Below are 16,147 nucleotides of genomic sequence, written 5' to 3'. Positions count from 1 at the left end.
CATAGTTTGGCTATTGTGGACATTGCTGCTATAAACATCAGGGTGCATGTACCCCTTCTGATCACTACATTTGTATCTTTGGGGTAAATACCCAGTAGTGCAATTGCTGGGTTGTAGGGTAGTTCTATGTTCAACTTTTTGAGGAACCTCCATACTGTTTTCCAGAGTGGCTGCACAAGCTTGCTTGGAAAACTGATTTTGCAGAAGCCACAATTTTATTGTAAGTACATCTACAAAAGGAGTTTGGCTTCCATGCATTTCAAATGGAGAGATCAAATGTTATCAACCAATCGGTGCTTAGTTTTGTTCAATCACATTTATTGAGCAGTTGCTTTGCACCTGACACTGAACCACACGATGTTTCTGCCTCACATGGATTCAAAGTCAAGAGGGGTGTTTTGCTGCCCACCCCTGAGCAGGCATAGTGTTTGTCATCACCAGCTGGCCACAGATGACTGGTGGGCAGTGTACATGGTTCCAGACACCTGGCCTGGACCTTCTGGGTGGTGACATGCACCTGCTGCTCACCTAGTGTAGCCCCCTTCTGGGTGGTGCCGAATTGCTATCTCTTCCCCTCTCCTTGGTCCTCCTCTGAGATCCAGAATAGATTTTACAGGAAGTTAGCTGACTTGAATCCCAAAAAGTCTGCACTGTGGTTTTTCAGTAAACTTCAAACTTAGCGTCTTAAGGAATAACGTGTACAGGGGAAACGAACTCTGACAAGGCTAACAGGGATTTCAAGTAGTGTTTTAGGAAGCCAGTCGCAGAGTATTCACGTGTTAATTCACTGGCATGTTCTGTGGCAGGAGCACCCCCACTCTGCCCTCCCCCAGTTCCAACTGTTGTGCTGCAGCAAGATTTGGTGTGAGTCTGAGCCGAGCCCCCCTTTATGAGCTGCCCTCCAGATTCTGTTACAGCAGGAGTCTGCTGAAAGTGATCCTTGCCTACCATTCGCACACAAAGGCTGGGAGCTCTACCAGCCTGCTCCTCCGTGTAGCGGCAAACCCGCGTCAGCGTGGGCTGAGCGACCCAGGCTTTCACCTGAAAATGAGTGGGGAAGGGTCTTGATGAGCCCTGGAGACCTCCCGGAGTGGGGCGGGGAGGGAGCTGACAGCCCGAGTGGATGGAGACCGCTGGTCCCCGGGGATCAGCTTGCGATTAGCTGCTTCTTGTAGGCTCCGCGCGCCAGTTGAGCATCCTGCCTGTGGTCCAGAGGGTGCTGGCGGCGCATCTTGCGGTATGCCTGCGTGCATTTGAGCCATCGCCCAGAGGCGAGCCCGCATTCAGACACGGTGGACCGGCTCTGGCAGGGCTGCGTGCAGGCAGTGCGAAGGCTCAGCTTTAGGCGTCTGCAAAAGCCTCTCGACTGCATGGATTTGGCTGTTTAATCAGCCGAGGTGACTGCCCGGGAAGATTTGCGAGCCTGATCGCACTCCAGCTGCTGTGACAACTTCGGGGCTGGCTGTTTACTTCTCTCGGTGCCCGGGACTCTGGTCCGCACCGCAACCACACCTGCCACTCGCCTGGCTCTGAAGTCGGCCGCGAGGACTCCTCTGACGGCATCCCCGGGAAGGGGGAGCAAGGAGGGGTTAAAAGACGAGCAGAAACCCCCCCAACTGCTCAACCTCTCGTGACTGCCTGTGTTTTGGGGTTCTGAGAGGGACCGTGCGCTGCCCGGGGAAGCAATGCAAGTCTCCATAGCCTGCACAGAGCACAATTTGAAGAGCCGGAATGGTGAGGACAGACTTCTGAGCAAGCAGAGCTCCACCGCCCCCAATGTGGTGAACGCAGCCCGGGCCAGATTCCGCACGGTCGCTATCATCGCGCGCAGCCTGGGGACCTTCACCCCTCAGCATCACATTTCTCTCAAAGAGTCCACTGCAAAGCAGACTGGCATGAAATATAGGTATGGATGTCAGATTCCCTCTGCCGGGGCTTTCTGTGTGCTATACAGGTGCAGTGGGGACAGTTCATGGGTCTTGGAAAGTGACTTACCCACGGGTCGGGTGGGTTGCCTAATTTAGAATTCTCCGGTGTCTCTAAAATAGCTCTTTAGGAGCGGGGGAAACCCAAAGTGGTTGTGCTGTGTGTGTAGTATTGTGTTTTGTTTTTGTTTTTTAATGCAGCCCATTTTGCATATTCTGAAGTGCTGGGAACACCTTAAGGGCTGTATGAATTCCAGTCTGCGCAGAGTAACACAACTGCTGGAAGCTGGTATTGAGATCAGGGTAGCTTTTCAACTGCAGATGTTTTGGTCCTATTTTATGGCACAGACTGTAGTTTCTGTGATTATACTATTCAAATTAGTGTCCCATCTAGTACTGCATTCTGATTTATCTTTCGAAAGACCAAGGCAACAAATTCTATGCAAGCTCTTAAGGAAGTTTTCTTGCAGGAAGAAACACCCATAAAGGTAAATTAGATTGAACACTGACGTCTTTGAATTTAAATTACAGCTTGAAATAAAATGGAGAACTTCTTGTGAAATACGGAGAAAAAGTTAATTGTTTTAGTATGAGTTTCCTCATACATTTTTAAGCGTCTCTTCCTCTAGGTTGTTTTCCATAGTTGGCAACCTTCCTGGTAATAGTTGATGTTCTCCTTAATAAAGAATGACTTAAATTTGATAAGTAGAAAATTTCATTATTCAATTATGTGACTCCTGCCTTCTCATTCTATTTGCTTTGTACTAAGCCTTCCTGGCTTTATTTCTTTAAACCGACTGTGCTTTCATCTCAAAATCTTTACAGATGTAGAGGAGAGAAGGTAATGGTGCATCTTCCAAAGGCTTTGGTTATTCTGGTGTGCAAATAGGATTTTTGTCAATTATTTACCTTTAACTATCCCTCATCTTTGTTAGGAACCAGATTTTAGAATGGAAGGAACTTGATGCAATTAAAATAATGCACACCTAAGACTTCCCATGTGGGGTTTCTGAAAGAGGCATTTAAACCAATTTCTATGAAAGTTACCCTTGCAAAAGTTTCTTTGTAGAGTTATAGGACAGCCTCTCATTGCAAAGACACAGAACACTGTTGTTTTGATATATTTCTGTGCCATTAAGAAAGAAAGCTGTGGGGGGGGTGGGGGGGGGGAACCTAAAGCTTTTTGCCCCAACTGCAGTACTATGTGAGCAGCCCGACTCCAGGCAACTCTGCTATTCCCAGTATTTCCATGGTGGCGAGTGGGGCCGCACAGGGACAGTTTGCTAACAGAGGCTGCAGTCTCCAGTGCATTGGCTTTTCGTATTGCTGCTTGTGTGGCGCACGCCCAGCCCTGCCCCACGGACACGGCGCTGCTCTGCATGCAGTTGGGTGCTGTGAGGGAGACAAGCTGCTGCCTTCGTCAGCAGGGCCCCTAGGAATGGGCCACTCAGAGATAAGGCAGATCACAGAGGTGACTTGAAGTGCGGCCGCTCGCGTTTTAGCAGCACCTTGAGCTTTTCGTAAACCGGAAGAAATAAAAAGTAACACCCTTCATTTCTTGTGGCGGAGTTTCATAGTTGCTTATGCATCATTGTGTTGGAAGAGTTTGGCTTTGTGAGGATTTTCCCAAGGCAGGAGATTTCCATTAAGGTTTTTCTAGTAATATTTACAGCTTAGCTCCAATTGGAGAATAATTGTCTTTACAAAAGCTCAATGTGCAAGTAAGATTCACTTGGGCATCTTCCATTACTGGCAACTAAGGACAGCTCTTTTCTGATAAAAAGTTAGCCATCTGTGGTTTTTCAGTTTTCTTTGAGTCATTTGTTGTTTATGGATAGGACAAGATTCTCTATCCCCTTGTATTTGGAACCATTTTACCTGTGACAGGCAGGTGGTTTTGTGCGTGTGCGAGTGTAACTTAACCCCTCTCTCCTTCAAATTCCACTCAGAGTGCCTTTAGGAGAGTATGAGATTATGCCAAATGTACACTAAGACTTTCTTACGGTTGGAGAGATTGAGAGAGAGAGAGAGAGAGAGGGAAGGAGAGAGGGACTAGCTCTACAGTTTATAAAATATGATAGAAGTATTTTTATTAGCTGAATTATCCTTTTCTTTGACCTTAGTGTCACTAAAATATGTGTTATTGATAACAAATAGCAAAAATAAAAAAGTGGCTAATTGTGTTTACAATACCTTTCTAATCTTTGAAAATGGTTTCTATAGGCCTAGCTTAATCTGGGATCCATGAACTCTATAGAAGATTTAAAAAAAACCAGGGTCTTTTCGTACATCTTTTTCTTAAGGGGAGGGCTCATAGCTTTCATCAGAATTTGAAAATGTCTGCTATTCACTTTTCTTTTTTGTCAAAAAGCAGTGTTATAGAGTGAAGAATTTTAGTCAACAAATATTTATTGAACATCTATTCTGTACGAGGAACCCTAATAGAACTGGTTTCACAAAGGTGCAGAAAGCAGACTAGATTGGGGCTTACATTCAGGTTGGGGAAGCAGACCACAGATAAGAAAATAAATAATAATGCTCTATGAGGAGACATTCTTAGGAAGGCTATATTTGGGGAGGGTGATGGTCATGCCTGGGCTACCTCAGCTTCTCCATTCTGAGGCTACCATCTCTGCTTTGGTTCCAGAATTATGGTTGCATCTTGGGGCATGAGGAATTGTGCCCAGATTGGCCACCTATTTGCCAACCCAGGGACTTCTTTCAGGTTCCAATGAGGCTGGGTAAGGTGCTACCTGGCCATTGAGGACCTACTTACTATAACGCTGATAAATGAGTAGAATGCCTTCTACTTGTTCAATGCCTTATAATTTTTAAAGCCCAACTCCTATCATAGCCCATGATTACCATCTGTTAATTAGGAGCTCATGAACTTAGGATTTTAGAAAGAATTAATATACACTTGTGTGAAGAATCTGAATTTTGCAAGAATAAAATACTCAAAGCCACTGTTACCTTCGCATTGCCATTGTGCAAAAATCTTGCATAAAGTTAGCTATTGTTTCAAGGCTAAGGATGAAAAAAAAAGTCCACTAGAGAAATCTGCTCTTCAAATGCTACTTTCAACCTGGGAGAACAGGATTCCACCTAATATTTATCCTGGGGACTATCCTGTATGTAAATAACATAAGACTATTTCATTTCTTACAGTTTTTACACTTGTGCTTTGTTAATGCATGAGAGTTCCTTTAGTTTTGTGTATGTTTTTAATCTCTGAGTTCATCACACAGTTTTAGAGTTTGATGTATATTCTGTAACCATACATGATATATATAGACTCATACATACCTCTCATCCTAAGAAAGCTAAATCACTGAGAATAGAAGATAAATTAGATTTGTTTTGTTGTTGTTGCTTATTTGGTTGGTTGGGTATCTTTTTTAAAATAACTTTCTCGGAGGACCCTACTCCTAGTATTTGACATGGTCTCAGAGCTTATGTCATTCACAATTGAGCACATTTGTACTGATAAGCTACCTATCCTCTTTCTAAAACTGTTACTTTAGTCCTGAAACAATTTGAATTTTGATGGACCCAATTTCATCTAGAAAAATCTTACCTGTAACATATACAGCCATGTCAATAAAACATTGTGCTGTAATGTTACATAAAACAGGCTTTGAAACTCTTAAAAGCATTCTTCACAGGAATTAATTTGTTGAGCAATAATCTTTAAATCCCACTTTAAAAAGTTATTTTTTTCCAGTTGTTTAGGTGAGTCACATTTTACCATTTTTGTCACTTAAAATTTTTTTTGAAATAATTATAGATTCACAGGAATTTGTAAAAAAAAAAAAAGAAAATTTCTGTGTACCCTTAATCAATCCAGTCTTCCCTAAGTGGTAACATCTATAACTATACCACAACATCAAAACTAGTAAACTGATATTGGTACAATCCTCAGAATTCAGATTTTACCAGTTATACATATATTCATATGTGTGTATGTTTATATGTCTACGCAATTTTATCACATGTAGAAGTTTGTGTAGCCACCACTACAGTCAGTGAAGAGTCCAAATTATTCCATCACCATGAGGCTCCCTCATGCTACCCCTTTACAACCACATCCATATACCCCTCCATTCCCTAGTCTTTGGCAACCACTAATCTCTGATCTAGCTCCATAATTTTCTTGTTTCAAGAGCATTTATATAATGGAATCATACAGTTTGTAATCTTTTGGGATTTTTTTTCACTCAGTGTAATTTTCTTCAGACCCATCTGAATTGTTGTGCATCTCAGTAGTTCATTCCTTTTTGTTGCTGAGTAGTATTCCATGGTAGGGATGTTTTGGTTTGTCCTTTGGTGGATGAATGGCTTAAAAAAATCAGGTTGTTGTCATTCTTATTTTTAGCATGAATTAGATAACTTCAGATTACAACATTATCCTCAAATTCCTTCAGTGCTTTTCAGTAGCTCAGGGAATACAATCCAAACTACCTAACATGGCACCTGAGGTCCTTCATGATGTGGCTTCCATTAGTTTTTCTAGTCGCCACTCTGTTTTCATCTTTCCTCTGATGACCACATGCTTCATCAGAAGTACCTACTTGAGGACCTGTCATAGTACTCTGAACCTTCTTGTTTTCTTATGCTTCTGTATCATTTTCCATTCTCATCCTTCTACTCTAGAACTCTCCTACCTCACTTGGTCAGGCAAACTCTTATGCATCCTCCAAGACCCAACTCTAGCATAACTTTCTCAGTGAAACCTTCCCCGCTGCATTCCATATAGCATTAAATAAGTGCTCTTTAATGCCTCCACTACAACCGGTTCTTATTTCTTTTATGGAGATTATTGATTGCATAGTATTGCTATTATCTATTTGTATCTGTGTCTTCCCCATTAGTCTGTGAGCAGCTTGAGTTTTGGAGTTAATTCATCACTGTAACCCCAGAGTCTAACCTGGCACTTGGCACATGATAGTGACTCCAGAAACGCTTAGACAATGAATGGCTACACCTGTGGGACACTATATTAAATGCTGGGCATACGAAGTGAGTAGGTTGTCTCTTGAGTATTTACAGTTTGGTGTGAGTAGCTATCTACACAAGAAGCCTGCATATGTTAGTGATACAAAGAATGATTGTTGCTGTAGTTTGAGGAGACCTCATTCAGCAGGGGCTATGGGAGTCAGGGAGAGGTCACATGAGAAAAGCCAGTGAAGCTTCGTATTGAGGAAGGAGAAACATCAATATGAGCAAAGAGGAGGAGGAGAAGAGCAGGCTGCAGCAGGGGTGGGCAGCATGTCCCAAAGACTATGCATGCACTGGTGAGAAATAATGGAACAGGGCAGAGGGTTCATGCAGGGAAGTTGGCGGGGGGAGAGCATCTTGTAGAGGTAAAGAGGGGTCAGGTTATGGCACCTTGGAAGCTAGGGCAACCCATTTAGACATCAGATGAACATCAACACTGGAGGTTACTGATTTTTGAACAGGTTGTCTGGTTAAAGTTCTGTTAAGAAAGGATTAACCTGGCAGTTCAAAAAAAAAAAATTGAGGGGTTGTAAATGTGAAGTAAGAGAATTTAATTTCATAGCATTCTCTACTTTCCTGCAGAGAATCAAGACTACAGGGAAGGCTCAGACCAGATGCCTTTTCCATGCCATTCCTTTCACAGCCTCTTTATTAAAGCACACGTGTCCTCTACCGTTCTTTACCTCCCACGAATGGTGGGCAGATTTTGAATCAAAGCAATTGAAGTGAAAGATCAATCTTGTCAGCCAATTATGTAAAAGGCACTGAGTGTGTGTGTGTGTGTGTGTGTGTGTGTGTGTGTGCGCGCGCATACACGCGTACGGGGAAAAGTGGGAGGAAATAGGTGGGCTGAAGGGGGAGTGAAGAGAAGAGCCAGCTCTGTGGCTGTGTTTCAAATAGAAATATTTGATTTCAGTCCAGAGAAGAGAGCAGCTTGGTTATTTAGAATGCCAGATATATATATATATATATATATAATAATATTATATGTTATATATATATTATATAATATTATATGTTATATATATATTATATATATATAGAATACCATTGTCATTTCCACTGACACCCATGGGTGTGGGCTTTCTTCTCTTCCTCAAAGCAAAATGGTGAGAATGGGAGGTGGAGAAACCTTCCTGAAAATTAGTTGCTGATTCAGTCTCATAGAGTTTATTCCACCTCTGCAAGGCAGCAGTCAGAAGTCTGGCATCCATGGGATGGTGAGAAAATGGTAGGAGGGGAGGCAGCCTCCCGGAAGTTGTTAGGCAAACGTCGTTCCAGTTCCATAGCTCTGTGTGCGTGCATGCGTGTGTGTGTGTGTTGTATGTGTGCATGCATATGCAGCACATTCAAGTGAAGGAATCCTTCCAAAGTGTTTCCAGAAACAGCTCATCTTCCAGCTGTAATCTTCAATGGGTTGTTAGATGAAGTGTCTAACCCCAATCCACTCACCTCTTTGGAAGTACATTCGTTTTCTAGAAATCCTTTCTTTAAAAAAAAAAAAAAGTTCTGCAAATACTTGAACTTGTAGTAATTTGAGAAATGTTCTGAGAGGAGGAAAAAATCCCATTACATTCAAAAGGGAAATCAGATTTGTAAATTTGACTTTGAGTTTTCAAATTCATCTCTTCAAATTTATGATCTGTTATTAGTAAATTCACAAACAGAATGGGATTTAGGTCTAGTGAATCTGATCAAAATATAGGACTCTTGTTTTTTTTTTTAATTCAAAACTTCCTTTAGGAGAGAAAACCCCTACTTGAGAGGAATTGAATCCACAGGCATCGACTCCTACTTTTCTTTACAAGACTGTCAAAGCCATTCTGATAGTCATTAGACATGATAAAAAAGGATTCAGTGCTGCAAATTGATTACTGTATGTTTAAAAAATATTTTGGTCACCAGTTTCCCACTCTTTTCAGAACTAGAAAATAAGAGTGATAGAGACTGAAGAGCTCAAGGTAAAAGTCTTAAAAATTTCCATTTCAATATTAAGAATTTTTAATCCTATGTGATTGCTGGAAATAAGTGAGTTAGTAGTGGATATTAGCACTGAAGGAACTTTAGATGCCATCTAGTTCAGTCCTATTATTTTATACAGAATGGCCAGTTCCTTGATCACAGTTACTCAAGGAACTGATGGGAGGGTCAAGGCCAAACTCAGGTCTCCTGACTTCAGGAGCAGGATTTTCCTGCAGCTGCTTGGTTATGCCCCATTTTTCAACATAGAAAGAAGCACAGTATATAAAATGCTTCTAGAAAGGACAATTCTCTTCTATACATATGCATAATTTGCAGTTGAAGCTTCTCTCTAGAAGAAGCAAAGCCCTTCTGTGCAATGGAGAGAGCCAGATCAGTTTCTTCATCTTACAGAGTTGTGAGGACCCCAGAGAAGCCCCGCAGTACGTGTTCTGAAGCTGGACAAAAATTAAGTTCCAGATAGTAGTGTGCTCAGTGTCACAGTTTCTAAAGAACTGGTGTCTCAGAAAGAGATCAAAAAGCATGGGCACAGATGATAGGATGGTGCTCCATGTCAACCCCGGATATGAAATGCTCATTTGGACGTTCAGTACCGAACACACTTGACTCTCCACCATGCTTTTCGAGATTACTTTGAAAGTCTGCTCCTGAGAGTCAGAATCAAAATACACTTAAAAATCCTCATTGCAGGATGATTTTCGGTTACTCAGATTGGAAACCAAAACAGAAGCCCAGCAGTGATTCTTGGACTCAACAACTAGGGAGGACTCTGAGAGCACTGGCCATCTGGTCCAGCCCTCATGAGAAATCTGTCCTGTTCCTCCAATTTGTGCTGTGCGGCAGCTACTTGTAAAGGCCCCTAAAGAAATATTGTGTAATCTCCTTTCACGGCAGTCATGAAAAAAATTTGGCTCTTCTTTCTAAGAATTAGAATCATTCATTAAGCTCTGAAATCTTCCAAGGAAGCAATAAAGTGAGGGTTTTGAGAACTCTTGTCTGTTGTCTGGACCCTAACAATCCAGTTAGGTTGGGAAATGAAGACAGAATGAGGAGCAGGGTAGCAAGGGCGCAGTGGTGAGGCAAGGGGAAGCACCCAAGGGCCTCCTGGAGGATCCCAGCCTCCTGTTGACACCTGGGGAGGGAAGAGATTCCTCCCCATTCTGGTCCAGCACCTGCTTACCTGGCCTGACTGTTCTGTCACTAGAATCATCCAGGAGTAAAAAAAAAAAAAATTGACCATGACAAAATTCTTTCTTGCAATCGATTCGGCTTCTTTCATGGTGCACTGGAAGCTTCTTGGCCTGTCTTCTGTTGAACAGAAAATGAGCTAGCTATAATTTACTGCTTTGTACATCTCCCTGTACTTGAAAACCATTACTAACACCCAACCTTCTAATTTTCAGGATGGTTCCAGTTTTTTCCTCCTAGATTTCATTTTCTGAATCCCTATCGTAATTATGACTCTCATTTACAGCCTCCGTACAATGACTACATCTCCTTGAAGTCATCAGAGCTGGATGTAAAGGCCTAGACTTTTCAGTGCAGGATAGCAAGTTCACCTAATAACAGAAATCTGCTCTGTCCCTTTGTTTGCATTTCATGGCCATGCTTACTGTTTTTAGGGGGAAAAATCATTTTTAGCATTTTGAACTAATCTTTGAAAAAATTGCTGTGAAATACATTTTAAAATTCTAACCCATTAGAATCATGGAGGATGACTAGGCTGATACACAGCAACTCTTACGAGATCATCAGCTCTAAAGGTAATAATGGTAACTTAAGTATGAAAAGGGCAAATCTGATATACAGGTTTCAGTGGTAGTTGGGTATCCAAATAGAAAAATTAACAGCTTATATATAGTATGACTAATATGCCTTTTGATATACTCTCACAGAGAAGATTCTTTAAAAAAATCTTGCGGGTTTGAAGATCAAGGCAACTGTACAGGACTATTATTATTAAGCAGAAAAGTTTTTTTTGTATTGGTAATTAACATCTTCCAAGAGAGTGCCCTGAAGGGATTCAGCCGCAGGAAATTCCAAGCACAGTGTTCTCCATGATGAGTTTGTATCTACTAGAAGGCCCATCTGGTTGAACAGAGCTCTTATATAAGAAAAGCATACTTTTTCCTGAAGAACATATGCTAATAAAGCACACTCTTTTTCATTTCTTTGAAATTAATTTCTACTTTAAACTTGGTTTTTATGTTACTGGGTTTTTGTTGTTAGAATCTTTGGCCTGAGACCACAGCAACAAGCTGGTTTATAAAAATCGACTGTGTAAATAACATGCTTTACCGAATGCTACTCCTCTCTCAACTCGAGAACCAGCGAAGAATTCCTCTGAGGCATTTTGATGGAAATAGGCCTTTTGACTCACTATTACTCCATTTCCTACCTCCACATGCCCAAGCACCTCTGCATTATGGAGTCTTTGCATTTACTGAAAAGACTGGAAATGCTCAGAAAAAGTCTTTGTTTGATTTCATAGGGTTTTCCTATTGCTGCAAAACGTATTTGTTCAGTTTTAAAAGAAGATCTATGAACTACTTAAAGAGAAAGCGGGAGTTGGGAAATCTTTGGTCTGAGGTACAACTTCTCTCTCAACAATGGCTTCTCTTTCATTTGCAAAGAAGTTTCAGATTTCAGTTTCACTCAAATACAGTTTCTCCAAAAGCCATCTTCTGAAATCAGGAGGCTCCGATCTTAGTCCCTGAAAGCATGGGATCACTCCTTACCCAGAGAAGCAAGTGTATGCTTGCCTGAGGACTTCAGATTCCAGCAGCTCTTCCTCCACAGGTTTCCGCAGGACCTTCTGTGGTCCTGTTTCAAACAGGTGATTTTGAAGAGAAACAGCAAGTATGCTTAAGGAAGCAAAGCCAGACCCTTCATAGTACAGTCATTTCCTATTGCTGCTGCAACAAACTACCACAGAGTTAGTACTTGCCCACACAGATTTATTCCCTCACAGTTGTGGGAGTCAGAAGTCTAATATCAAGGTGTCAGGAGGGCTGTGTTCCTCCTGGAGGCTTCAAGGTAGAAATTCATTCCTTTGCCTTCTCTGGCTTCTCGAAGACCCTTGCATTTCGTACTCTGTGGCTCCTTCCTTCATGTCCAAAGCACATATTTCCACTTCTGGTTCTGTCTTCACATCTCCTTTTTTCTCACTTTGATCCCCTTGCCTTCTTCCTGTAATGACTCCTGTGATAACACGGGGTCCGCCCCTCTAATCCAGGGTAATCTCCCCATCGCAAAGTCTTGAACTTAATCACTTCTGCAAAGTCCCCTTTATGACCCAGGGTAGCCTATTCATGGGTCTCAGAAACTAGGGCATGAACGCCTTCCAGGGGCTGTTGCACAGCCTGCCATACCTGCCATGCTATTAGTTATGTCAGAGAGGGGGGAGTTAGAGGAGCCCAAAGTATCGGGCATTACATCCTCCTCGCTTTCTCTAGCACCTAAGACTGAGGCAAGACAGCAATAGGAATAATGAGGTCATTGAAAATGCAGGGCACTGGGGATTTTCTCTGTGTAAGGCTAGCGCTTAGGTTTTTAATCAGAATAAAAATTCCTATTCACAGAATATAGCTCCAGTGTGAAAAAAGTTTCAACAGTCTTATCTTGGCCTTGGCATTTGCTAACATGGCCATTATTGCTCAAGTCTGCTCTACTTGTTAGGCCCCTCGAGGTAGCACCTACTGGAAATATCCCTTTTTGCTTTATTTCTTTCCTTTCAAGATCTAATAACAAATTAGAAGATTTGGTGGTGCGCATTAATAGAAAAATCAAGGCCATAAAGATCAAGCTGTAATTAAAATCACCCTGGCTCAAAAAAATATATCTGCATCCACTTCTTAAGCAGTGAGCTATGACTCTCAGTCCGTCCTAGTACCTGGGGTGGTGGGAGCTGTAGCAGCACGTCTTTCCTCCTGAAGGGATGTACCTGTGAGGCTCTGTGCATGCCCTCTAACAGAACTTAACCCTTTCATAAAACTCATGCTGGTCCTGCCTCATGAATGTTGTCACAACAGTGTTGTGGGGGATGAAAGAAGGACTTTCTTTTGGGGCTGTGAAATTCTTTTTCTGAACCCTCCTGTTAAATATTAATCTCCTGAAGCCATTAGGTTGGCCAGTCATTTTAATTTTAGTTGAGTCTCTCATGGTCAGACAGTGTTTCCTGGAGGCTACAAGGAAAGCAATGCTTGAGTAAGAAGGAATTGACCCTTTTGGGACCTTGCTGGTCGTGGACTGCACTACCGCCATGAACTCTAGAGCTGGATGCAAGGCACACATTAGAATGCAGTGGTGGAGGAGGTAATTCCAAAATGGGAATGGGTAGGTACTGCTGTAGAATCCCTCACAGGGCTGGACAACTCCATGTGCATGTTCAACCCCGTGATACCACATTTCTGTAGATGTGACCGTGCATTTAGAGCCTCCAGTGAGCACCCAGCCCCGCTAGTAGTGCTTGAGAGCAGGAAGGGAAAGATCCTGACCTGTCTTTGCTGTCCCCCAGATTATCACCAATGCGGTCTGTATTCGAACTTGAAGACATTTTCCTAATACAAATAGAACAATGACAACATTGGTGAATGTTGCCCGAAGAAAAGAAAAATAAAACAAACTGAAGTCTGTATATTTATTTCACTCATGAACTCTGCCTGGTTCCAGGTCATTGATGGCCACGAATGAAGCAAATGTGATGAGTTTAATAAGTGTACACTTCAGCTTCATCCCTTGGCAGGAAGGCAATACTATCACCTGATAAGACCATTGATCAAAGTATTTGACCTTGAACGATGATTAGTTTTAGGAATAGAAACATTCATAAAGGGGCACCTGGGTGGCTCAGTTGGTTAAGCGACTGCCTGCGGCTCAGGTCATGATCCTAGAGTCCCTGGATCGAGTCCCGCATCGGGCTCCCTGCTCAGCAGGGAGTCTGCTTCTCCCTTTGACCCTCCCCCCTCTCATGTGCTCTCTCTCTCTCATTCTCTCCCTCTCAAATAAATAAAATCTTAAAAAAAAAAGAAACATTCATAAAATGTTTATAGTTTTTCTTGTTGGTTATTTCTGTTAAGGATATTAGCAGAATGTAATCACTTGATATTTTGAGATGGAAATGTTTTGGGGACAGGGTTTAACAAAGACAAATACTAATCATTAACAGAATGCTCAAGTAACATTCTATGTCACTAAAATCTTTGTTGAATGTCTCATGTAAACACTTTAATCAAGAGATTGAAAGAGCTTAATATTATTATCTTTGAGGAAAACCTTGAAAGGGAATAGGAGGTAGTGTTATGCCTTTTTTCAGTTACAGCAACTGAGGTACAAGAACAAAACCTAATGATACGTTGTGCCGTCTAAAATATCAGAATTTTGGTTTCAATTTTAAGCTCAGGCAGCTTCTGGCCAATTTTTCCTTATAATAACCAGCATATATTTATGCCAATGGTGACTCAGAACAAAAAGAAATCTAACATTGGCAAGTGACATTTCTGGGCAAGGTTCTGTTTTCCCTTGTTGGCATGAGGCAGTGGAATGGTCCAGGTGCTAGGTATCCTCCATTGTTACTTTGCCCAGAAAACCAGGGCAAAAACAGGCCTAGAGCAGAGTATAGTGGTACTAAGAATGTCCACTCGAGCTCAGGGCTGATCCCAGAATCCACAGGCTGATGGGAAGTTCAGAGATTATGTGGGGTTGTTTTTTTTTTTTTTTTTTTTGGCATATCATGCTATTAGAAATCTGTCTCGAGTGGGAATAAGTACATCTTCAGGTATGAGTAGGTAAAGTTATATGTGGCTCAAGGAGGAAACATATTTTCTAGTTGATTTTTTTTGATAAATATTTGTCATACATATTTAGCCCAGCAAGGTGTGTGTGTGTGTGTTTAAGGTGCAAACACAAAACATGGATATTAGCAGTGAATGGCTTCATGGTATTGTAGTGGAGGGTACTATAACATTCATTTACTCAGCCTTGCCTTTACTAGCAAATTGCTTAACTTCTCTGTGCCCTAGTGTCTGTAAGAGGGACCTGGTAATCCTTTATGGGGTTGTTTGAAAGATTGTAGGAGATAATGTAAATACAATGTAAAATACCCATTGTTATCCATCATAAATTGTCAATATCACTGACACAGGGACAGAATAGATGAAGCCCTAAAGCATATGGTGATATCATTGCAACAGGTCTTTTTTAAAAGTCTTTTTTTGTTTTGTTTTGTTTTTGCTTTAGAACATTCATATTTTAATCCTCACCTGTGCTAGCACCGTGTCTGGCTTGTTGTAGGTGAGCAAAAAAATTGTTGGATGGGTGACTGGGTGCATGAATGATTCAGTTTTCATAAGCTTCAAAGGCATCCATGGGGTTGTATGATAATATAACTCTCTTGGCTTCCAGTGCAGGCTTCATTCTCTACCAGACTTGTCCTCTTCGCGGTCATGATGAGCTTTCTTTCCTTCGGTGGCAAGAATCCTGTCTGCTTTTGACCTTGGCTGCCGAAAAACCTGACCTATGCTTGCTGGTTTCTGTTATATCTTACACTCAGCCTCATACAGAAAAGAATGTGAGGTGATTCCCCAAATTGCATGGATTACAGGAAAGAAAACTAGAAAGGCACGGTTAAGACAGGAATTAAGGATGCTGGTAACATTTATCTTGTCCAGAACTTAAAGAGTGCACGCGTCCTTGAGAAGCATCTGCTGGACATACACTGTGTTGTTCCAAAAGACAAAAGTGCAGCTGTGTGCAGGGTCCTGGGGGAGGATTGTGCAGGGACTGCCTGAGTTTTTGTTTTCATTGTTTTTCGGCTTAGAATGTGGGTCTGTGTAAGATGGTCATTCTTGAGTTATCACTTGATCCCTTACAAAGAAGGAGGCGTTGAAAACAAGATGGTTTATAAAACTACATTCCTTATGGTAGTAAACAGATGAAGTCAAAAAAGAGACTACCTGCATGCAAACTATACTTTGGGAGAAAATTATTTATATTAATAAATAACACAGGTTCCTATTGGTCAATTAAAATTTGTGATATAACAATTCCCAAACTCCTTCAGTGACTTGGGTTTTGAACGGAACATGATGTGCAAATGGAGCTGGCTGAGTTTTCTCCTCGAGGCACATCTGGTCATTCTGGCCTTTTCTCAATGGCTGCAATAAGCGGGGGCGGGGGGGGGGGGGCTGAATTCCCCAATGGCCCAGGCAGCAGGACCACTTGATACCCCAAACCCAGACCCAGTC

The 16,147-nt window shown here is 41.9% G+C and overlaps 1 protein-coding gene across 3 annotated transcripts in view; it reads left to right on the top strand.

Moving 5' to 3' along the window:
- The window catches only part of KCNAB1 (potassium voltage-gated channel subfamily A regulatory beta subunit 1), a 394,841-nt gene that overhangs the window by 143,676 nt on the left and 235,018 nt on the right, over nucleotides 1-16,147 (top strand). Inside the window, exon 1 of one of the 3 annotated variants that reach the window (XM_025879970.2) lies at nucleotides 934-1,906. The exons of the other annotated variants lie outside the window; for them this stretch is intronic. Within the exon in view, the coding sequence (XP_025735755.1) occupies nucleotides 1,686-1,906 (221 nt within the window). The 5' untranslated portion in view covers nucleotides 934-1,685. Of the gene's footprint in view, nucleotides 1-933; nucleotides 1,907-16,147 lie in introns of those variants that run through there. 3 annotated transcript variants of the gene reach the window in all.

This window comes from Callorhinus ursinus, unplaced genomic scaffold, assembly GCF_003265705.2.
Source record: "Callorhinus ursinus isolate GAN/ISIS: 27379988/994484 unplaced genomic scaffold, GSC_fseal_2.0 scaffold1, whole genome shotgun sequence".
NCBI lineage: Eukaryota > Metazoa > Chordata > Mammalia > Carnivora > Otariidae > Callorhinus > Callorhinus ursinus.
The sequence above is the reverse complement of the archived record's forward strand: the minus strand, read 5'-3'. Positions and strand labels throughout refer to the sequence as shown.